This window comes from Miscanthus floridulus, chromosome 18, assembly GCF_019320115.1.
Source record: "Miscanthus floridulus cultivar M001 chromosome 18, ASM1932011v1, whole genome shotgun sequence".
NCBI lineage: Eukaryota > Viridiplantae > Streptophyta > Magnoliopsida > Poales > Poaceae > Miscanthus > Miscanthus floridulus.
In genome coordinates this window covers 109,952,494-109,975,986 of record NC_089597.1, presented here as the reverse complement: position 1 = coordinate 109,975,986, position 23,493 = coordinate 109,952,494, and the positions used below count along the sequence as shown (strand labels likewise).

At 49.6% G+C, this 23,493-nt stretch overlaps 2 protein-coding genes across 2 annotated transcripts; one reads left to right on the top strand and one right to left on the bottom strand.

Moving 5' to 3' along the window:
• The first annotated feature begins 3,872 nt into the window (after positions 1 to 3,872).
• On the top strand, positions 3,873 to 5,446 carry LOC136524361 (two-component response regulator ORR24-like). The gene is made up of 3 exons (XM_066517765.1): positions 3,873 to 4,221; positions 4,321 to 4,397; positions 4,754 to 5,446. The coding sequence occupies exons 1-3, from the start codon at positions 3,873 to 3,875 to the stop codon at positions 5,444 to 5,446; spliced, it is 1,119 nt and encodes a 372-aa protein (XP_066373862.1).
• A 1,032-nt stretch (positions 5,447 to 6,478) lies between these two features.
• On the bottom strand, positions 6,479 to 12,350 carry LOC136520128 (uncharacterized). Its single transcript, XM_066513542.1, has 10 exons — positions 11,650 to 12,350; positions 10,996 to 11,176; positions 10,606 to 10,739; positions 8,645 to 8,757; positions 8,125 to 8,248; positions 7,776 to 7,931; positions 7,529 to 7,681; positions 7,341 to 7,420; positions 7,166 to 7,215; positions 6,479 to 7,083 (listed from the first exon to the last, which is right to left on the bottom strand). Exons 1-10 carry the CDS (start codon positions 12,178 to 12,180, stop codon positions 6,947 to 6,949), a joined length of 1,659 nt encoding a protein of 552 aa, XP_066369639.1. The 5' UTR covers positions 12,181 to 12,350; the 3' UTR covers positions 6,479 to 6,946.
• Positions 12,351 to 23,493: the final 11,143 nt, after the last annotated feature.

Here is a 23,493-nt window from a genome sequence, read left to right as displayed (position 1 = left end):
CCTCCTCGTACTCATGTTCGTCCACGGGCACGAACTCTACCAACTCATAATCTACATGCATGAAATGATGGTGCAATGCTTATTAATACGGCAACAACAACTCTAAAATAAAATACATCTATCTAACTACTAAGCTAGTGCTACCGACCAAGGTATCAAGTTATATATTGTTACCAATAACAAGTATGAAGTATGACATACATTATCATAGCAACTACAGGTATTCTTACTCATAATACCGCTTTAATCTATATATGATAAATCAAGGATAATAGCTACTCTAGTTATCAACTTACTCTAGGGCTACAAAATTTACAGCAAGTACCTAATAATCTAGTGAGCCTACTATAAAATTTTCATAGCTATAGCTATCACCAATTTACCACAAAAATTCCTATAAATATTAATCTACATAATACTAAGCTCTCTAGTTTGAATTTATGAGCCCATCACTATCACAGTTAACTATATTCTAACTACACTAACAGATAGATGGCATTTTTGTGAACCTAACAAACTTGGTTTCACTATTTTTGGACATCTACAAGATTTACTACAATTTATCAAAGTACAACTAAAAAAACTATATTGAATAAACCTTTGTAATTCCCTCAAAAATTGGAAAACGTATTCTACTGCGCGGCCCAATTTGCGACGCGGCTCGGCCCACCACCGCGACCTGCGCGCGCACACCAGCGCGGCCCACGCGGCGGCCTGCTCCCGCGACAGCGGCTCAACGCGGGGAGACCCACGTGCGGCTGGCGCTTTTGCTAAAGAACCCCCATTTTCTTTTCAATTTACGAAGCTTACTCAAACACTATTCAATTGAGTCGCTAATTTTGCATCTAGCACCCTCCCCTCTTTCTTCTTTACCACGGCCGAGTCCCCTGGCACCCGTCCGCGCACCGGCGCGGCGGCGTTGGCACCGGTGGCTACGCCGGCCACATCAACCCTTCCCTGCCCTAACTACGGAGCCGACGCTTACCTAGGAGTGAACACGAAGCGTCGGGTGAAGGAAGCATGAGCCGGGACGCTACAGCGAGGTCGGACCACGATGGCGGAGACCCTACAGCCACGACGGTGGCGTTCCGGTGAATGACGGGGCAAAAGGGGTAGCTAGTGAGCTCAAGGGACTCACCATGGAACCAATCGAGGCGGTGGTTCAATCGGAGACAGCCCGAGCTGAGCTAACCGCGTGCGCATAGACGGTGCGGCGGCGCACGGCGATGGCACGGCCACATCAGGGCAGGCTAGGTGGCGGTAGAGCTTCGACAGAGGTGTGCAGGGCGATTAGCAGATGGAGGCAAGACTAGCGGTGCAAGGAATTGCCACGAGCTGCTCTGGATAAGTGGCTTGCCAACGGCGCATACCAACCCGGTCTTAAGGACCCGATGGAGCGGCAGCTCCAATTTAGGGCACGGTGCGGCAATACTTGCAGCCAGGTGGGGTCGGGTGAGTGACTGGATAACCAGCGGAGCCGAGGACGTGGCTAATTTGATTACGGTGTCACCATCACGGCGAATCGAAGGGAGCGGGCCCGTCGGCCATGGTGACAGCGAAGACAGGGGAGGACAGGTGAGGCTTGTCTCGTTGCTGCCATGGCATGACATGGCCGTCCACACTGTGATCAATCACGCACAGGCTATAGGGCGGTGGGGAACAGCGAGGCATGCTCCAGATGGCTGGCCACACGGCTTAACACGCAAGCCGACGATGCTCGGTCCTTTGCGTCGTAGTGGATGGCACCGGCCAGGGAGAGCTTCAACGTCGCGTCACATCGCATCAAGCACGAGTGTGCTGGCAGAGGCAGGCGGACAAGCTCACGCGTACAGCTATGCAAGTCAACCGCATCAGTAGCCGCGCGGCAGCGGCGGCCGAGGCGCAGCGTGACTGGACCGCAACGCAACGCGATGGTGGCAGAAAGACTAGGCCCGCTAGGCGCGACGTGCGCGTGCGGCGTGTGTGCGTGGCGTGCCAGGCGCAGCAGCGATAGCGTGGCCTGCAGCATGGGACCGGTGGCAAGACCGGCCAGTGCGTTGGCAGGGGCGCGGGCAGCGGCCAGGACGCGACAACGATAGCATTGGCAGTGCGAGCTGCGTGCCAGCGCGTGGTGGCAGGAGGCCTGGCCAGCAGTGCAGGGGCCACACGTGCGGGCGTGCGTGCACAGGCGCAGCAGTGGCGACGCAACCTACACGGCAGCGCGTGCTAGGCAGGCCAGTGCAGCGGTGCCAGGCCGAACCGAGGCGGTGACCGCGCCCGGAGGTAGAAACTGTGTCGTGCACGCTTTTTAAAGTTGCTAAAAAACCAACTCGATGATCCAAAAGTCAAACCAGTTATTCTATACTCAAAAGGGTACATAGGGCTATCAAACTAAGCCAAAATATCTCGCCATTGCTTAACCCGATCATTCTACAAAAACTGTCGAACATGGCTTTGTCGACCCATTTTTAGACTTACGTGAAATGGCTAAGCTTCAAACGGTTTCGTGTCGAATTCCTTTTTCAAGCTACTTGATACACTAGCTAGCAAACCCCGTCTTCGACCGCACGTATTTTATCGTCGCCTACAAAGTTCGTACTACAAGAACTTTATTAAAGTTTCGCATAAGCGTTCTATAGCATTTTTGTTCGATAAAAATTCACTTAGAACCCTAAACGATATAAAGCGACATGAAATGTAGCATTTGTTTCGTGTTGCCGACGAACGTTTCAAGTTATGTACATTACTTTATACTCGATACTCCACTCATTTTCACACAAGTATGATGCTGATGCAGTGTTTTAGCACAAAGTTGTACAATGTAACACCGAGGGTGTTACAACAATTTTCTTGTCATTTGTAGTTTTGAATATTACTGTTTGTTTGTTGTCGAGCTGATCACTTATTTTTTTATTGTTTTAGTTTCACATGTTACGGTCGTAGCCCACATGTTAATGAATTTTTATTGTTTGTAGCTTTTTATTATTTCTTCGTAAGTACTAGGTGGTGTCGTCTTGACCACTTAATTTTGTCTTCTCTAGTTTCATATGTTACATTTTGTTAGTAAGCCCAACATGTAATCAAATTTTTTTGCTATATCAAGTTTTGTACATTACCATTTGATAGTAAGCTCTAAGTGGTGTGGAGCTGTCAACTTTTTTCAATTTTAGTTTCAGATGTTACATTTTTTGTTCATAATCCTTACATGCGATTGATTTTTTTGTAGTTTGTAGTTCATGCATCACCGTTAGTTCATAAGCACTAGGTGCAATGAAGATTGCTACTGAATTAATTTGTTGTTGTGCTATCAAGGTAGCTACTTGGTTTTTTTTTTCATTTGGAGTTTTTCTGATGTCGATCAAGGTAACTACTTGGTTTTTTTATTTGGAGTTTTCTAACGTCCTTCCAGTTTCATGTGTCAACATTGGTTTTGTAAGCACTTGATAAACTGAATCATCCATGTCATTTGTGGTTGTACATGAGTTAGTATATCTGGTCTAGGTGCAAAACCAAGATAATGGTTACACATTGTGGTTTATAGCTCCATTCATTACTCAATACTGTTAGTTTGTAACACAGGTAATTTTGATTTCATGAGGATGCGGGGAATAACTATTACATAATAGATTTGTCAAGTTTCTCTTATCAAATTATTTGAAAAAAAAGGTGACCATGATTGATACATGCCGTTTTGACGTGTGTGTCATACATTTTTTTTCAAAAATAAGCTAATGAAAATGAAAAGAGGACAATGTGTCAAATGAATAACACGAATGATACATAAGTGTTTGACGTCTAGTCTACCAAGCTTATTGACATGTGCATTTCGTAACTAATCTCTTATGTTCACCTTATGTCATGTAGTGCTATCTGCGAATGATGAGATGGAGACTATGGTGAAGGCGATAAAGCATGGAGCTTGTGACTATATGGTGAAGCCAGTACGCCCTGAAATGGTCAAGAACATATGGATGCATGTGGTGAGGAAGAGCAAGAGTAATCCAAGGAACAAAGTCAGCAGCAGAAATGATAATCCTAGTCAAATGGTGCAATCTTTGGATGATGAGAATGGTGAAAAGGATGATGCAAAGCACACCAGGAAGCATTGGAAGAAGAACAGAAAAGATGGAGATGGTGCTGAAAAGGATGAGGACATATCGACCCAGAAAAAGCAAAGGGTCGAGTGGTCTAGTCAGCTACACTCCAAGTTTGTGGAAGCCATCAATCACATTGGCATGGACAGTAAGATCTTACTTTTCATTGTTTTTTCTATCAACATGAAGCTTAATTAATATGTTGAGTTTGTTTCTAGTAATAAATCTTTTGTTGATATAATTTCAGAGGCTGTTCCGAAGAAAATACTCGAAGTGATGAATGTAGACTGTATCAGTAGACAGAACGTTGCAAGTCATCTGCAGGTTTTGTTTATACTTTATGCTTGATTCCTATGTTTAAGTTCTTATCCACTATCTTATTATTAAATATATTTGTATCAAACTCACTCCTGCCCAATTGCCGTCTCAAACTTAATATTTACGTTTGTCACCAGAACTTGTGTTTGCAACATTCTCATGGAACTTCTGTGTGCAACACATAAATAGTTCTAATGCCATACACACATATGTTGAGTTTTGGCATGTGTGGAGAACCACAAACCCTCAGTGGCAATCACACATACATTTCTAGAGTTAATGAAACAATAAAACATTTTTCAGCTTTTGTTTGTGTCAATTTTTTTCCTTAACAAATGTACTTGTCTATCTTGTGATTTCAGAAGTATCGTATGTACTTGAAAAACTGGAAAGAGGGCACACTCAAGTACTCAGCATTTGTGGATGAACAACAAGCATGGCTGAATGGCAAGACACACGTTGATAACAACATGAGTGTACCAGAATGTTCATCTACAAACATTTCAAATGAGCATCCACCATTGGGCACAAGCACGAGCTTTCCTTCATCTCGTTCTGGCATCTCCTATGCAAGCAAATTGCGTGCCAGTATTTTGGGGTCGAACAAAGGTATTCCATTTGATCCTGACAGCTTCTTTGAAGAAATAGCAGGTGGTGAGATGTCGGAAGCATTGCAGTCTCCTGAGTTGGCAAACCACCCTTCGGTTCAAATGCAATCATTGTCTACTGACCAAGTGGCTCCTTCGAGTCATTTACCATTACAGTCACCTGAGTTGGTGAACCAACCTTCATTTCAGATTCAGTCATCTTCTGTTGGCATGTTCAACCAAGTTGCCAGGGAGCCTCCCCAGTTTACCAGATTTAGAAACTCTAGCAACTCCTGGACAACTGGTGTGTCGTCCAGTTTCCATGAAATTGGTCAAAATGTTGGAATGTCTGTTGGTCCATCACAAAGAAACAACATCTTCATGAACCAGTTGCCGAGACTAGTAGCCTCTTCTCACAGTGTTCCAACTTCTAGAAATGAATATCAAAACCAAATGGCTGGACAATAGGGATAACAACACCAATGGTAAGCTTCAATGAGCAGGCAACCCTAGCACCATTCAACTTTGGAAGCAACGGAAGCTCTACGTGATGCCAATTAACAACTTTGCTCCAGGTAGTTCTTTAAGCACTAGACCTGCATTGTCTAACCTTAAGATATGTAATTCTGTCATACTAACCCAAATGCCAAATGGTGGGAGTACAACTGGAAATCTCCCTGAAGGTGGTACTGTTGGTCATCAAACTATTGGTGATCAAGAGAATAACAGCAATCAACTCCCCGTGGCAACGAGGGAAGTGCAGATTGGCAATTATGTCATGCCAGCCCAGATGCCAAATGGTGGGGATGCAAGTGGCAGTCCCCCTAAAGGTAGCAACATTGATCCGCATCCTGTTGGTGATCAAGTGAATAGCACCAATGAACTTCCCACAGGAACAAGCGAGGCACAGAATGGAGCCATTGATGATATAGAGGCCTTTTTCGCCGATTGGGTTAAACAAGATCTTTTTTTTATCATTTTCCTGTCTACTTATTTCACAATAGGCTTTACATGTGAAATTGATGACTACTTAAGTGAGTTTTATCTAACTCAACTTCTTTTCTCACAACAGGATTTACCCAACAATGATGATGCTTTCTTCAATGGGAACATGGAGTTTGCTCCGTGATGTAAATTTAATGGGAGGAAGATGTTTCTGTATTTGTGTTTTCCCATCTTGTGACAAATGCATGGTTCTTGTGTGCTGTATGTGCAAAATTGTGCTATTTGGAGTAGGCTAGCTTTGGCCTAGGAGCAGGTCTCTTTAGCGGAATCACATGTGTCATGTATTATAGTTATGCAGATAAGCTCTTGCATCAGCTGTAGGTTTCAAATTGGTGGGAGTAAGTTTGGAGGGAGGTGTGGGTCTCCCTCCCCTGCTAACCCGGTGTATACAATCTTTGGTTCTGTATTTGGGTCAATATTTTTTTTTACACAGAATAACCTTGTTGTTCTTAGGGATCTTTTCTTAGTTCCTTGGGATCATAAACTAGGTAATGTCAGATGGATCTAAGTTTGGAGTATGTGTTGGATAGCCATACAATTACTGTTATTTTCTCAAAATATGGATAGCTCTAATCTACATGCATGAAACAGAGAGTGTCGATATAGCGCCACTGTTCCTTGCTGAGCACAACAGAAGAAGCAATACAGTTAAAAAACAGAAACTGAGCCAAGACTTCCTTGGTCCGCTGGCCATAGGCCTGCACAATCAGTCGATCACTGCTCCGGTGCGTGTTCCAGTCCCAGCACCTGCGCCTCCCCTTCCTAATTGATAAAGGGGGCTTGCTTTGTGTAAGATTTAGCAGTTTCTGATGCTTAGTGCGTAACTTATTGATTTTTTTCACCTTCTGTTAACTTGCCCTGTTGATCATCATGTCTAAGAATACAAATTCCTTTTCTGTCCTTTATGTTTTTCCATCGATCCAAATATTTGTTTTCCCTGACTGTAACAGCAATGGCGCCTTGTCAGGAAGATGTTTCCGCCATGTCCTGATGATACTGATCAATCCATCCCTGAATGATGTCAACTTCTTGTCTCCTTTGTTCTATAACCCAGTCTGGATCACCCTTTGTTGAAGATCTGAAGTCTAAATGATGAGTACCTGATCACCGTGACAAATAACTGCGAATAAGTGAATCGGGGGGTACAGTCTTACATTTTTTTTTCTGCAATTTATTGCTCACCTTTCTCTGTGACAAGGGCAATGATACTCGATGAGATGTTCTTGAGCACCCTGGTTGCAACACAAGGGAAAAGCATTACAGATACTCCAGCGCGTTAAAAATGTTTCTGAAAGACTTAAACTATATATGCTGATGAATGATCGGCAAAAAAAAAGAAATGATCAGATAGACTTACCCGCCTCGACTCCATGGGTCTCGCATTCCGTTGGAGAAGATGATGTTGCTCCCAAACCTCTTGAGCACCTTATCAATTTTCTGCAGGAAAATGTGCAATGAAGCACCAGATGAGCATTTGATACGTACCAGCAATTGTTTCCGCTTATGGTCCATTCCTGCAAACTGAAATTCTGTAACACCACTTACATATCCACCGTATTCAGTTGTGATCCAATGCGGTCTGGGTCGAACCCCCCAGCTCTCGAAACATTCATCGGACCTTTCATCATAGCTGAAGGAGGATGGCGGGAACATGCTCTCGTTGGAGACCGTCATGGGCATGATCATCTCTGTGCAGGCCTGCACGCACAGGAGTATGTTACAATCTCAGATTCTAATTGTTGTCATTATTCAGTATTCACTAACATGGTATTACTTGTCTCTCAGGTTTTACCTGCCATTGCCAGCCATCGAGGCCATGCGGGTCGTCTCCATCCTCTATCTTATTGCAAGTCTGATCTCCTGTGTAGTTGTAGTACAAGCTTGCCGCTGCGAATGCCTTCTCCAGGATGTCTGCGCCTGCGGGAAACCCATCGATGATCTTGCACATCTGCAGATGTTTTCATGTGAAACTTCATGATGGGTAGAACTGAAGTGCAGATTCTTGTTATAATGGTGCAGGGTTCTGTTTGGCAGACAGTTCTGAAACGAATGTTCAGATGAACCGAAGAATAGTTCGTGTGGCAATTCTTAACACTTCCTGCTATGGTTAATTTGGTTGACATGTGGGTAAAATGGACAACCTCCTTGACTGGGTAGGCAGGCAGATTCTCCAGGAAATTGGCTGGGGTCGGATAGTCCACCATGGCAGTGTAAGAGAATGCTGTCCACAGCCAGTTTCGGATTGAATAAGCGTACTTCACTGTCCTGAAATTTGAGTGAAGAAAAAATAAATTGAGCTGTAATGTATTTAAGGCATCCTTAATGCCTCCAAGAAAACAAAATAAATGATTAGTGATCATCAGTTCATCAGTTTAGCTTAGCATCCTTGTCATGACGATAACACGCCTGTTGTATTAGTTATCGAATGATGTATATAAGCCACTAGAAAACCTATAGCTGCTTGCGTAAACATGATAAGCTTGCAAACAACTATTATTTTCCTGCTGTGTATACTATCCATCCCTTGATTGCTGCCTGCAAGTCACCTCATTTCTTGCCTAAATGTTAATGCTCGACTTGCACTTCACGCAACGCAACCCATTACTCAAGCATTACTTGCAGGCAGGAACCAAAACCAGTAATTCAGCTTAACGAGCTTACTTGCAGGCTCTGAAAAGTTTGCTGAGGTCCAGGAGCCCTTTGTCTGTGGACCCCCTCTCGTCCAGGACATCCCAGGTTCCCTTGATGACACTGAAGCAGTTCAAGCTCTCAGACTGCAAACATACAATCAGTCAACATCTGAAGAAGAAAAATGGCAATTTGCTGCTGATTAGGACAATGACGAAAAAGTATCAATCTGACAAAGATGCCACCAGCACTCCAGTAGGAGAGCTACTTGGGTTGCTTTTTACCTTCTTTACGCTCGGCATGCTAGAAATGGCAACTTTCTTTTTTAGAAAAGCACTCAGGTGTTTCAGAAAAAAGAAGAGTTCTCTGAACCACAATACAATTTTCAAGTAGACCGAGTCGAGATTTGCAAGCACCTATTGCTAGTAAACTTGGGAGGTTATGGGTGTGTTTGGTTGCCTGACTTAAGACCTAGCCAGGCTTTCTGGACGCATCCAGCTGATGTTTGGTTATCTGTTTGGACCCATTAGCCAGGCTTAGCTAGTGTAGGAAGAGCCCCTTAGTCCAGGCTCAGTGGAAATGCATAGATGGGTCGTTCTCGCGTAGCCAGGCCAGTGTTGGCAGCGGGGGTGAATCGCGTCACCTGGCTTTCACCGACTCGCGCTGCTCCCCGCCGCCGCCGGTGCAGCCGCGCGTGCTCACGCCGCCCTCCGCCGCCGCCGGTGCGGCCGCGCGTGCTCGCGCCACCATCCGCTGTCATCGACGTGGGCTCGCGCCGCTCTCCGCTGCCGTCGACGTGGGCTCGCGCCGCTCCCCCATCCCCGGCGCGGGCTCGCGCTGCAGCATCCGAGGCCCGAGGTGGGCGCGGTGGCGTGCTCCGAGGGCGGAGGAGTGAGGTGACCGCGGCGTTGGAGCAGGTGGTGATGGGCGCGCGCCGCTCCCTGCCAACGCCGGCGCGGGCTCGCGCTGCAGCAAGAGGGCGGAGGAGCGAGGTGGCCGCGGTGGTGTCCGTGCAGCAAGGAGCGAGGCGGTGTCCATGCAACAGAGGAGCGAGGTGGTGTCCGTGCAGCAGAGGAGCGAGGTGGTGTCCGTGCAGCTCCTCCCGCAGCTCCTCGACGGACATGACCGGTCAGACGCCGTTCCCTTCCTCGTGGTGCCCCGCGGCAGGGGCGTATGTGGAGCTCGTGTGGACCAGGAATCCGATGGTAGAGGACCTTCCTGTGCTCGCTACTGCTTGCCACTGCGGTTCGTGCTCGGACTTGGCGGAAGTTGCTGCCGACGATGGTGCAGATGAGCATGCCCACTACCCGTTCGATAAAATGTCTCGAAGGAGGTAAACTTACCTCCTCCCAGAGGGGGTGATTCTGTACCAAGCAACCAAACACCTCATTTGCTAGTCAAGCTTAAGCAACCAAACAACTGAAGATTGGCTCGGTGGAAGCAGGCTTGTGCTGCCCAGGCTTTAGATACCTAGCCAGAAGCAAGACACGAAACCAAACACACTCTCCGTGACTCAAGTAAGCCTAATAATGCATAGTTTGAGTATCGTGGTCGAGCTAATAAAACACTGAACTATCAGTCTTGACTCTTGAGGACCTGATCTAGCTGCATTATTGGCATGTACCATTTCAATCATAGAATTAATTTGCCTGTCCGTGAACAATACAGGGAGGACAACTGAAAGGAGGAGGAAGTTGTCAGGTGCAGCTAACCAACTGAAAACGCTGAGCGTTCACTGCTCACTGGTCCTCTAGCCGCCTGCAGGAAAGACCGAAAGACATGCTAACCGATGTGTCCTCACATGAGATTGATTCAGAGCCGGCACCACAGCTTAGCAGAGTCTAGTAGTGTCCTGGAGACCTGGGCACATAGGTCAAAAGGTGTCGGGTTTGCCGCACGCTATCCGGGACATTACGCAGATATTTTGATAAAATTTTCTCGTCAGGCAGGTACAATTGGAAGCCTACGTGGGTCAGATGAAGCAATTTTGTTACCTTGAAGTCCTGCGAGACGCCGTCGTAGAAGCTGCTCCACGGTGTTATGTAGTCGAACTGCAGGATTGGCGCGGAGGACGCTACGGCCCCAATGGTGACGTGGGGGTACTTGAGCCTGAACCAGGAAGCCAACACTGCAAACAAAACAGCGAGCATCAGTGAAGCACAACCATAAACAAAGGAGAGTTAGTTTAAGTATCCCATCAACACGTCTAATCAGACACAACAGTACAACACATCGCTATCCGCATTACCACACATATATATATACTTATAAATAAACAGCAGATCATTGATCTTTTCTAGGATAATTTAACAGATCCAGATCTGCATCGCAAGGAAACATGACAAGTAGTACATGTTCATCATGTGCATTCCTGGCCGACTTACTTCCGCCGTATGAGCCGCCGAAGACGACGACGGGAGCGGCCTCGGCGGAGAGGTTCTTCTTCAGGCTCCTGATGAGGATGGCGAAGTCGGCGAGCGCATGCGTGGACGTCAGGTAGCCCAGCGTCTCGGCCGACTTGTACGAGTCGTTCCCGAACGGCTTCGACTCCCCGTAGAACCGGTGCTGTTCATCAATGGCAAATGGGCAATGGAAGAAACGGTTTCATCAAAGCTCAGTTGTAGCGTTAGGAAAAGCAAGCGCCCGGTTCGGACTTCAGACGAGCTGAAAAACTAGTGCTTGAGTGAGTGATGCTGGATTAGCGTGGTGTTTTTGTGACGGTTTTTCTTCTTCTTCTTCTTCTTCCAGCTCCTTGTATATGACAAATCAAAGTTAACGTTAGCAAAAGAATATGTCAGATCAGTACGTGTTACCGACAGCGAAAGGTTTGTCTTGGGTAGATGTGGATTGTGGAGCCAAAGATTTTTTACTCTGTGAGTATCTAATTGTCAGCATTCAAATCAAACACTGGACCGGCAATTCAAAAGGCTTGAAGAAAAATGTTCATGCTAGGCTGCTAGCTAATCCATGTAAGAAAAATGTTCATTTTTGCTATGCTATAAGTAAGCAACCATGGTTACAACAAGCTGGTACGGTACCTCGATGAAGACGAGGAGGGCGTTGAACTTGGGCGCGATGTCGAACATGAAGCCGGTGTTGGTGGCGAACCACTCGATGTCGCCCTCGTTGCCGGTGTACACGAACAGCGGCCCGGCGCCGTCGCCTCCGCCGCCGCCGCCGGCAGCGGGCCTCCGCCAGAAGGTGTCGTTGACGAGGTACTTCTGGAGGAAGACCGTGGACGCGTTGGGCGTGAAGGTGAAGTGGTCCAGCTCCTGCGCGAAGTAGTGCGCCGTGAAGGGCTTCTTCGTCGCGGTGCCGTTGGCCGTGCCGCTGCCGCTGCCATCGGCGGCCGCGGCGACGATCCCGACGCCGCTTGCCCGCTGGCGCTTCAGAGCTTGCAGGTGCAGCGGAGCGACGGCCGGGAAAGCAGCATGCTTCTTGGGGGCGGAGGACGACCGCGCTGCTGCTAAGGTTGGCGCGAGCGAGAAGGACGCGACGAGTAGCAGAAGAGGCAGGAAGCAGGCGCGCAGAGGAGGCGCTGACGATGGCCAGGCACCTGCTGCCGCCATTGTTTGCCGTCCTCTCTCAGTCGTCACTCTTGGAGGGGATTTTTAAAAGGAAGGCGCACGAGCGGAGAGGCGGGTCAGTCAGACGAGGCGTCGTTAGTTTAGTGACGACGATTTTGGCTCGTGGATTTGAGTGAGGTTGTGCGTTTGGCCCGGTGACACGGCACGAGCCAAGTTTGGGAATTTGGTGGCAGTTTTGCTGATGGTCTCGCCCGCCGCCCGGATTGGCACGAAACCGTTGTCAGTCGCCGCCTTGGACCATGTCGCCTTCTTCTTGCTTACGCCGCGTTGTTGTGTTGAAATCGAAAGAATTCCGTATGTACGAATCCTGTACGCCTTCTTGTGCTTTTGTAAAAGGTACGGGTACTACACAACGAAATGCACAGCTCCGACTACCATTTAAATTTTGTCTTCAAATATAATATATTTTAGGATAAAAACTAATTTTATATTAAATACTTTTCATTTATAAACCAACCACCATTAATCACATTGATGATAACGTTTGATTAAAAAATAAAACGAGCGTACATGTGTTTTTTATATTCTCTTAATTTGTCTTAATTTTTTTTAGAATGCACTGACAGGACGGGGGAGTATATGTCGAGGCAAAGTGCTCTGTGTCGTCTTTAGTGACAATGTGACAGGACAGTGGGCCAAGCGAGTCGATAAGGTGCGTTCGTGAAAGACAGGAACAACGGTCGTCTCCCAGGCGGCTCGGGGGCGACACACCGCGCCGCCGCCGGAGGCCCTCAGCGCAGGTCAGCCTCCCGGCCGCCGCTGCTGCTCACAACGAGTGGTGGCAGTGGCCCGCAGTCACGCTCAAAAAGGCTGCGTCCGCATCATCTTCCTCCCTCTCCCTATCTTCCTCGACCTTTTTCTCTACTCCCATGTTGACCGACATGGCTGGGGACGTGCCGAATCCGCGACCTCCGAGGCCGGATCCGGTGTCTACACGACTGGATCTGCTGGTTCCCGTCCTCGAACGGCCGTGGCAGTGTGGTGACCGCCGGAGGATGGCTGCGCCACTGCCAACAAAGCAGCCATGGCGCTGGGCTCCCACGCTTGGAAGGCCGCCGGATCCGAGTACTCTGGGCCCGGATCCCGCGACCCCGGCCATGGATGCGGTCGCGCGACGCGCGCGGCTCACCTGGAGGCGGCTCGCCCTTGCCGGAGCAGGCGACGGCGCTGCTGGCGTCGCGGCGACGGCGGCCGACGCCGAGGTGGCCGAGGAACGGCAGCGCGCGGCTCCTCCTGCTGCGCCGACGCCGGCAGGCTGGGCTAGGCAGCGTGCGTGCGCGGGGCTCCAGCTACGGGGCTTCGCCGTGGGTCCGAGCGCAGCTGCGGGGTTCGGCCACGGGACTTGGCCATGGTAACCCGGAGCTCGGCTGTGGCGCGTGCTGCGCGTGCCCCGCCGCATCCCTATGACGGCTCCCAGCCGCTGGGCGCTGCTGCTGGCAGCAGGACCGCCGACGCGTGCGTCCATGGCCACTGCTACGGGAGCTGCTGCTCTGGTGACAGGTGGCGACGACGCGGCAGGCAACCGGGCGAGCGCACGGCCAGCGCCGCAACGGGCGGCGCCCCGGAGGGTGTCGTGTTTGGGTGTGTTCACAACACCGGCGACAGACGCTGCCGTCGCGACCGGGGCCGTGGGTGCGCGGGCAGCATTCTGGGATGAAAACTTGAGTGCTCTTACAATGACGACAGCGTCTGCGGATGTCAGTCCCCTTGACGTAGGCGTCACTGGAGTGCTCAACCTGCCCTACCCTACCCCAAAAGCTCCGGCTCCGCTGCTCAACTCCGGCTTCGACTCGTCGTCTGCAGGTCTCGGGGCGAAAGCCCTTACGAGCCTGGTGCTTGGGTTATCGATGATCTCTTCTTGAAAGCATCGACACAAGCACGCCTGCCCCGCCAAGCCCGGCACGACCTTGTGCTCTCTCTAGTTGCTCCCCCACCCTTTGTGCCTCCTTGTTCCTCCCCTCTTGGGTGAGACTGGCCCTGGCTGTCAGTCATTGTCGATGTTTCGATGAGTGTCCTCCTCTAGTGTCTCTGCTCTGTCGGTGCTCTTTTTGATGGTGTTAGAAAATCTAATGTAGGGTGGTGTTTCCACCGCTGCCGCCATTCCCCTCCAAGGTTTCCTCCCCGTGGACGACGTTGAATGGTGGTACGTGGGCCCAGATGTGCTGTAGGTGTAATCATCAGCTTCAAGAGAGGTCGCCGTGTCCGGTGATCTTGGGCTTGCGTGTCCGTCACCACTCATAGTCCCCAATCCACCGGTTGGTCCTCAGATGGAGGGTGGCAGTGGAACGGCGTAGCTACGAGGAGTGGTGCAGGGCACAATGGCCACGGCGAAACCGGCGAGTATGCTATTCGGCGGTGGCGCAAATCGATCATCGGTTGGCGTCTTTCGGCTGGCGTCTAGGCTCATCCTTGAGTCCTCATGTTGGTTCTTGTTGTTGTTTCTGTTAAGTGGTGTTGTTGTCGTCGCTGTTGAAATCTCTTCCTCCCCCATTGTATTTCTTTGGACTCATTGTATCTGGATTGTGGATTGGTGCCACGCCCTTCCACCTTCCGGCTTGTCCGGCTTACGTGGAATGAAAATTTAAGTGAGGATAGTTCATCCCAGGTGACCTTTTAAAATAATAATAATAATAAGGTGCGTTCGTTTCACATCCGACGACCGAGAACAGACGGAAGCACGGCACGCCGTGCTGACGAGGACCGCTCCCGCGCCGTGCACACGTCGTAGGAGCTGAGCTGGTAGAAAACTCACTGTGCTGCGCATGCATCTGCAGTCAGCTGGAACAGTGTAACAACGACGGCGATGAGCCAGCCGACGGCCCGAGGTGTATGGCGCAGCGCGACTGGCCCGTAGCATCACCGGCCATTGCACCAACACCAGCCGTAGAAGAAAATAGTCTTCACTGATAGTGGAAGGCGCGACGGTTCCTTCTGGGAGTGCGTGAGCTGGGGCATGGCATATTGGCATGGGCCAAGCGTTTGGGTGCAAGAAAAGTGTGTGTCCCTGTTGAAGATGATGGTGTGCGGCGAAGCTCCGGTCCCCCGGGCAAAAAACGCAAGGGAAGGGAGAGGGACACGACGCCAACGCGGCTGCGGCGAGTAGGCATTCCGGGAGATGGGCTTCGTTTTCGTTTTGCCCTGCCCCGCCAAATCCAGTGGAGGAGCGCCGGGAATCCTCGCGGGTTCACTGCTGTGTAGCCAGTGGCCAAGCCGATAAACACCAGTGCGGCACACGTCAAAGGTGGTTGGGCGATTCCATCCGCTGCGTGCGGCAGATGGATGGATGGATGGATGCGTATTCGCCTGCGATTTTGAGTGTGACCATGACTGGGATCTGGAACTGCCGGACTGATTGGGTTGATTGATTGCCTGTGCTGACCAGTGACTACGGAGTATACTGAAAATTTAAATAAAAATCAGACACAATTCTGCTCGACACTGTATAAATGGAAAAAGTCTACTTACCCCCCAACTATCATATTTGGTTTACTTCACCCCCTCAACTATGAAATCGTCTGTTTTACCCCCTGAACTATCTAAAACCGTCTGTTTTACCCCCTGGGGCGGTTTTCAGCGGCGGTTTCGCTACAGTAACAGCGGGTTGTTACAGTGACGGTGGGTTTGCTACAGTACCCGTGGTTTTGAATTTTCTTTTTTTTATTTATTTTCGGTGAATTTTTGAAAAATCATAGTAAATCATAGAAAAATCATAAAATGAAAAATCTAATTTTATTGGACTCCACATGAGTAGATCTACATAGTGAATATATAATACGGTATACTTTAGTACAAAATTTTTACTGTAGCCTTAGATTAATTAGAAAATCCAATTTTGTCTGTAATTAATTAGAATTTATCTATAACTAAGTTATACATAGTCCAATGAGTACGAAATTTTTACTATAGTTCAAGCATACAATAATTAGTATACCATAAAAATTTCACCACAATTGGACCATAGAAGCTGCAGCTATGAATTATTCTAATTAATTACAGACAAAATTAGATTTTCCAATTAATCTAAGGCTACAGTAAAAATTTTGTACTAAAGTATACCGTATTATATATTCACTATGTAGATCTACTCATGTGGAGTCCAATAAAATTAGATTTTTCATTTTATGATTTACTATGATTTTTCAAAAATTCACCGAAAATAAATAAAAAAAAGGAAATTCAAAATCACGGGCATGGTAGCAAACCCACCGTCACTGTAGCAACCCGCTGTTACTGTAGCAAAACCGCCGCTGAAAACCTCCCCAGGGGGTAAAACAGACGGTTTTAGATAGTTCAGGGGGTAAAACAGACGGTTTCATAGTTGAGGGGGTGAAGTAGACCAAGTATGATAGTTGGGGGGTCAAGTAGACTTTTTCCCTGTATAAATCCTTAGTTATTTGCTTCGTGCACTTCGTCCGTCCTAAATTATTGGACGTTTTGATTTTTTAGATAGTTATTGTTTCTATTATATATTTAGACATAGCGTGTGTCTAGAGAAGTAAAACCGTTTTATAATTTAAAATGAAGAAGGTATAATTTAATTGCTAGTCTGATTTAGCCGGTGTTTGGCTATTGATGAGGCAAGTCGCTAAAGGATGCAGCTCGTGATTTAGGGTTTGTTTAATTTTTCTTCTCTAAACTTTAGAGCTAAAGCTCTAAACAAGTAGTCTATAAGTTAGCTCTAAACTTTAACTCACCTCACATTAGAGCTTTAAAGATAAAAAGTGAGCTAAAATGCTTTAAAGCTTTTACAACTCTAAAGTTTAGAGGGAGTGATTCAAACAGACCCTTAATATTAGCAACGTAAGGTGTTTGATTTAAGAAATCACTCGGTTTTAGAAGAATGCTTCGTTCTTCGAGTTTAGTAGAATCCATTCTTCATACTAGTAGTTATGAGTATGTGAGAAATGAGTTAATAATAAATCAACTCATTCTATTACATAGACTAAATAAAAAATAAGAAATGAAAAGACGATGGACTACATCTCATTTCTCAAACCAAACATAATATTAGCGTTTCTTTTGCCTCCGAAGGTTGTATATGCTTCCTTCCTTATTATCAATAGAAATTAATACCGTCTTCTACCGGTTCTTGCACGGGCCATATGGTAGTACGGGCGTGCTCCTTTACGCCCCAACGGCGATATCCGTAGCCAACAAGAGAGCTCGTAGTGAATAGCGAGTACACATTCCACATTTGTGTTATACTAAGCCCCAGTTTGGCATGGCTTCTCCACTAGCTCCTGAAGCCGTTCAAAATCATTTTGGGCCAAACGGGGAAAAATCGAACGGCTTCCCCAAGGAGTCTCTTAAATCGTGCTCTCACAAAGAAAATATAGAGGGTGGAGCAAAAAATAGTGACTTCACCTCATCCCGATGAGCCATGTATGAGGTTATGTGAGAGCATGTTTTTGTTAGTGGTGATCTCACCAGCTCGGCCCAACAATCGAGTTGGGCCTTGACCTCGCGCCCTGATCGGGGGCGCCCAACCCTACATGGTTGGTGGACCCCCATCACACTGCGCTATAAAGAGAGGTGGGGGCCGACGGCTCTCTTCACGAGGTTGACTGAGCTACAGTTTCTCACCAAAATCCCTAATCCGATCTAGAGAGGGTGCGCAGCCAGTGATGGGAAGCCGCCACCGTCTTCTCCACCAGGAGACCGCGCCACTGCTGGACCGCACCACCGAACTCCACAGCAACACTAACATCGCCATGGACGGCTCCATCTCCTCCGCCAAGCCCTCCGACTGTCGGTGATGTCTCACCTCTCACCCTCTGCTCTCTGTTACTCTATTTCTTCATAAACTAGGATGAACTACATCTTTTATCATAAGTAGAAGAGGTTGTACCCGCTAGATCTATGCCTAGTTGATCCTATAGTTTCTATCAATGGTATCAGTCGAGCCTAATCTGGGCGTAGCTCTAGGCTTTGGGGTAGAAAATAAGAAGAAATTAGAAGGAGGTGATTCGATTTTTGATCTGGATGAAACACTAACCCTAACCCTAAAGGGAAAAGGACGGAGAAGGGGAGGAACCCACCTGGATTTTCTTGCCTCCATCGACACCGCTGTTTGCGCGAGAAGAACACCGCGCCACCGCTTCGCCGGGGCATGGGAAAATGAGCCGCCGGTGGGCGCGGCCTCGCCGCCGCGTGCACCCTATCGAGATTGGGCTCAGGGCACCACAGCAAGACCGCTCAACGGCGGCGCGCTCAGCCTAAGGAGAACGCGCGCGCCGGCGAGGGGATCTACGGTGCGCCACCGACCTCTTTCCTCTAGCTGCGCTGCGGGTGGCCGCCGTCGCTGCTCTGCTTCACGCTGAGAGAGGGAGAGGGAAGAAAATGCATATAGGGTTTGCGGGGCGTGGCCGACCGAGGGTTTTTGATCTCCCGAAAATGACGCCTAACAGTCGGATCAGAATGGATGGCTAAGAGCGTGTTGGGCTGTTTTCGGCGTAGGCGGGGAGGCACTTTCCCGGCCCAGGCCTAGGTTGCGCCCTGGGTGCGGGGGAGGCGCCGCGAGCGCGTGCGCACGAGCTGGCCACGGGCCGCTGCTGCCGGGCCGCACGCTGCTGTGCTGCTGTTGCGCGCTGGGCCGGGCTAAAGGAACAGTACTCAATGTTTTTTAGTATTATTCATTTTTAGAAGCATTTTGATGTTGTTTCTCTATGTTTTGATGCTAAATCTCTGTCAAAATTTGAATCAACGGAATAAATTTTCAGAGAGTAGATGAGTACAGTAAATTGCTTCCGAAAAGTAGATAAAGTATTTTTCATGTTTCCACTGCGAATGATGATGTTTATGATCTTCTAATTAAATTCAAACCAACGGAAGGATTTAATTTTGAGGAGTAGTTATAATTTTCAGTAAATTTATGATTTTGCTATTTTCTGACCAAAGTTGTTGATAGCAATATTACAAATGTTTGATTTATGAGTTTATGCATTAATTCTATTTTCTGCCCAACAGTGATGTAGAATTAATGTAGAAAAAGTTGTATGTTTTAATTTTAACCAACGTTAAATTAAGGCATGCAATTATTTTGTTATGTTTTCTCACTTTCTCTTACACTGTTTTTAAGGACTCAACCCAATGGCTTTTATCTCGCATATTCCGCCTCTTGAAGGGGGCAACTACAGAGTATGGCGAGAGAAGTATGAGCTCGCACTTGCGCTGTCTGAGAATGACTTAGCACTTACCTCTCAGTGTCCTACTGAGCCAGAGGACCCGGTGAGGGTAGAAAATGAGACTGATGCTGATTTCAATGCTCGAAAGCGAGATCATGCAGAAGTTAGAATGAAATACGATCTTGATCGGAAGAAATGGGACATCTCGAACCGCAAGTGCTTGATGGTGGCCAAGTCCACTATCTCAGATGCTATAAGGGGATCTGTCGGGTTCATAAACCCAGGGTCCCTCATGGACCTGCTTCCCAGCAAAAGCTCGGCCCAAGCAGACGATGTTGCGAATAACGCGCAACTCCTGGGCCAGCCCAAAAACCTAACGACAGACCAGAAGGACGATCCAATCTCCGACCGAGAGGCCTGTCCAAAGAGGAACGACGCCCGCTTCCGACTCTGGCCCGCCTCTCCGACTGGAAGGCCTCGCTTCTGACTCTGGCCCGCCTCTCCAACCGAAAGGCCTGGCCGAGGAGGCACAGCGCATGCTTCCGACTCTGGCCCGCCTCTCCGACCAGAAGGCTTGGCCGAGGAGGAACGGTGCTCGCTTCTGACTCTAGCCCGCCTCTCCGACCAAAAGGCCTCGCTTCCAACTTTGGCTCGCCTCTCCGACCAGAAGGCCTGGCCAACAATGCTTTTGACTCCGACCCGTGTCTCCGACCGTGGATACACCGATCCTCTGCTTACAGCTCTTCTCCGATTGGCGCAGTCAGAGCCAACTGGAACCAATCGACCGGGGACGCTTGCTCGGTGAGGACCAAGAAACAGGCAGAGCAAGTAAAATAGGACGCTCAAGTCAACCGCAAAACCAAGGACCATACCCTATACACTTGCAGGACAGTACCGACAGGACATGCCTGAAGGGTGCCCTGTAACCATCCAGGCATGTCAGAACCCAAGCAGTGTTGTGGGCGCCGATGATTTGCCCTACAGTGTTGTGGGCGCCATCAATTGCCATACCAGGCAAACACGATAAAACCCCCCACATGCCTCTAGGCATCGACAGTGTTGTGGGCGTCGTCATTTGCCATATATGGTCAATAAGGTAAAACCTCCCACATGCGTCTGACACAAACAGTGTTATGGGCGCCTACCATCATGTACCCGACGGCGTGGGCAACAAGACTTAGTAGCATACGAACTCTCACTCTCTCTCTCTCTCACTCACTTGTAAAGGCTGTTCCTTTCATCTATAAAAGGGGATGCGCTCTCTCCCAACAGGGAGATATATCAGTTCACAACTCAAACAACACACACACGATCTGAACGACCAAGGATCCCAACAAACAACAGATGTTCGAACACTTAGCGCACAGTAGAGCTCCCATCACTCTCGGCCCTTCAGATTGGAGTCCGACTGGACCTCTTGCACCCCATCTTTCTCCCTTCTGTTTGTAACCCCACAGCAAACTTCGAGCACCTAGGCTCAAGAATAAAGTATAAACCCTGTGTCATTGAGTGCTAGGCCACATCCAATCATAACGTACGGCAAAACTACAAATATTTACATGTTGGTCGCTTTCTGCACTGACAGTTGGCGTCATCCATGGGGAAGACGTCGTACGTTCACACTTTTGGTCATCGGATGGCCCATTTTTCCGCCATCTCCGCCGTGGTGGGCTCAAGCGATATGACTCGCTTTGGCTCACTAGAGTTTCCCACACTCCCACCTGTTGGGATGTGGGTTCCACCTGTCTTCGAACCATCCCAGGCCTTCCTCTTTAGAAGCCTAGACATCATCACCGACCGGCTTAGCGTGCTGCACCTCCGCGATGAGGCACTTGTTCCGGCGCCCGTCGGAGGAGGCGCGTCCTCCATCGGCTCTGGGACACCCGACGACTTCAACGGCGAGGCGCCTGTGCTTCATTCCGAGCATACGCTCTGCTCAAACCCCACTGTGAGTAATGTACGCTTTGTTATTTACTCGCTATTTACTGTCTTTCGCCGATTCTTCGGAGGGACCCCATTGTCCCTGCCGCGACCGCCATGTAACCGGTTCCCCTATGGCCTCATGTCCCCCATGGACGCGTACGCTCGGGGGCTCCGAAGGATGCTGGCGCCGCCCCCTCTCACATCCGAATTCGTGGGGATGGCAAGCTATGCTCCTGCCTCTTTTCACGACCTCCTGGATGACGATGTTGAGAGTGACAGCTCCAACATCGGCGACATCGTGGCACCTAGCCACCCTCTGTCTTAGGAGTGTGCTATGGCGGATGCCCGGGGACAACCGCCGGTGGTAGTGGAGTCTCTTTAGACCCACAACCCTTCGGACCCTCGCGTGGATGCCCTTGCGTGTGCCTAGGCACATAACAAGGAGCTACGACAAAGGCAGTAGAACCAGCCACCACCTGCGCTGGCACGCTCGGCGCACCACGATGCGCCCCGTGCGCATAACCCGGAGAGCGGTGCCTGGGGTCGCGCCCGCCAGGTCTAGCGCGACATCATCCACGGGGGGAACGATCCCCCATAGTTCACTTGGGCTAGCTAGAACATCGCTGCGGTGATGATGCTCCTGCGTGGCCTTCCTGAGCCGGACAACCCCCAGGAACAGGCGATCTACCAAAACCTTCGGGCACTGGTAGAGACCACCGCCGTCCAACAGGCGGAGAGCTCCGTGTTGTGACACCGACTCATGGCCTCTCTCCCCACCAGGGGAGCGGGGACGCACCAGGCGAATGGCTCCATCCACTCACCACTATAGCCACTAGGCGCGGAACAAGAGGGCGCAGCTGCGCCATAGCCTGACCCAGCACCCGCTCCACACTAACCGCCTGTGCACAAACGCCTTGGGCCAAACCAAGACGCTCGCAGCGTCATTAGCAACAGGTGTCGGGCCCGACATGATGATGACGTCCATCGGGCGGCAGTGAGAGCAGACGACATGGGCTCCAACTAGACCTTTGAGGAGATCGGGGAGACGCACCCCAGGCGTGGTCGCCGACCGAACGACCGAAGTCCTAGCCCGAATAGACTGGGACCACGGGCCTTTGGCCGGCACATCCAGAGAGCGTCGTTCCCGCAACGCTTCTGACCGCCGACCAACGTCACCAAGTATACCAGGGAGACAAACCCCAGAATATGGCTTGAAGACTTTCGGCTCACCTACCGAGCCGGAGGAGTGGATGATGATCACTTCGTCATTTAGTACCTCCCCTTCTACATGGGGTAACATGTTCGAGCGTGGCTTGAATTCCTCCCGCATGACAGTATCCGCGACTGGGTGGATCTCAATAGGATCTTCGTCGAGAACTTCCAGGGGACGTATGTCCGCCCTAGGAACTCATGGGACCTCAAGAGCTGCCAGCAGGAGCCCAATGAGTCCCTATAGGATTACATCCATAGGTTCTCGAAGCGGTGCAACTCCCTCCCTGATGTCATCGATGCGGACGTCATCAGCGCATTCCTCTCCGGGATGACCTGCGAGTCCCTAATCCACAAGCTTGGCTATCTGAAGCCCTAAACCACCTGTGACCTGCTCGACTTCGCCACGAACCACGCCTCTGATGAGGAGACAGTCGGAGCAGTCTTCAATGGAGGTCGGTACAAGGCCAAGGCCAAGCACGAGGACCAAGATGAGGGCCCCTCCACGTAGAGGGACAAGAAGAACAAGAAGGATCGGCGCCGATCGGCCAACTCCACGTTGGTCACCGTAGCTGATCGTGCGGGCAAGCAGCCCTAGTAGGGCCTGCCTGACCACTTTGGCAAGCTCATGGATAGCCCCTGCACCAACCATGCTTACCCCATCAAACACCTCTACAAAGACTGTGAGCTCCTCAAGCGCTTCCTACAACAGGCCAGCGGGACAAAAGAAGCAAAGGGCAAGGAGGCAGCAGCCAAGAAGGGAGGCACGGCGGGCAAGGATGGGGATGGCTTCCCCGACCTCGAGGAATGCATCATGATCTTCAGGGGATCTGATGCCATCTACTCCAAGTGCCAGCACAAATTGCGCTACCGAGAGGCGTGCATCACCGAAACGGTCGTCCCCTCCTTCCTTCGCTGGTCGGAATCTCCGATCACTTTTGATCGGAGGGACCATCCATCCCACGTCGCTAGACTGAGACGCTACCCACTCATCGCCGACCCCATCGTTCGCAAAAAATGCCTCACCAAGGTGCTGATG

Coding starts and splice junctions, on each gene's coding strand:
- LOC136520128 (XM_066513542.1), bottom strand. CDS start 12,180: ATGGCGGCAGCAGGTGCCTGGCCATCGTCAGCGCCTCCTCTGCGCGCC. Junction 7,932..8,124: donor CTGCCTACCCAGTCAAGGAG/GTTGTCCATTTT, acceptor AAACATCTGCAG/ATGTGCAAGATCATCGATGG. Junction 7,421..7,528: donor CAACTGAATACGGTGGATAT/GTAAGTGGTGTT, acceptor ATTTTCCTGCAG/AAAATTGATAAGGTGCTCAA.
- LOC136524361 (XM_066517765.1), top strand. CDS start 3,873: ATGGTGAAGGCGATAAAGCATGGAGCTTGTGACTATATGGTGAAGCCA. Junction 4,222..4,320: donor CAATCACATTGGCATGGACA/GTAAGATCTTAC, acceptor ATATAATTTCAG/AGGCTGTTCCGAAGAAAATA. Junction 4,398..4,753: donor ACGTTGCAAGTCATCTGCAG/GTTTTGTTTATA, acceptor TTGTGATTTCAG/AAGTATCGTATGTACTTGAA.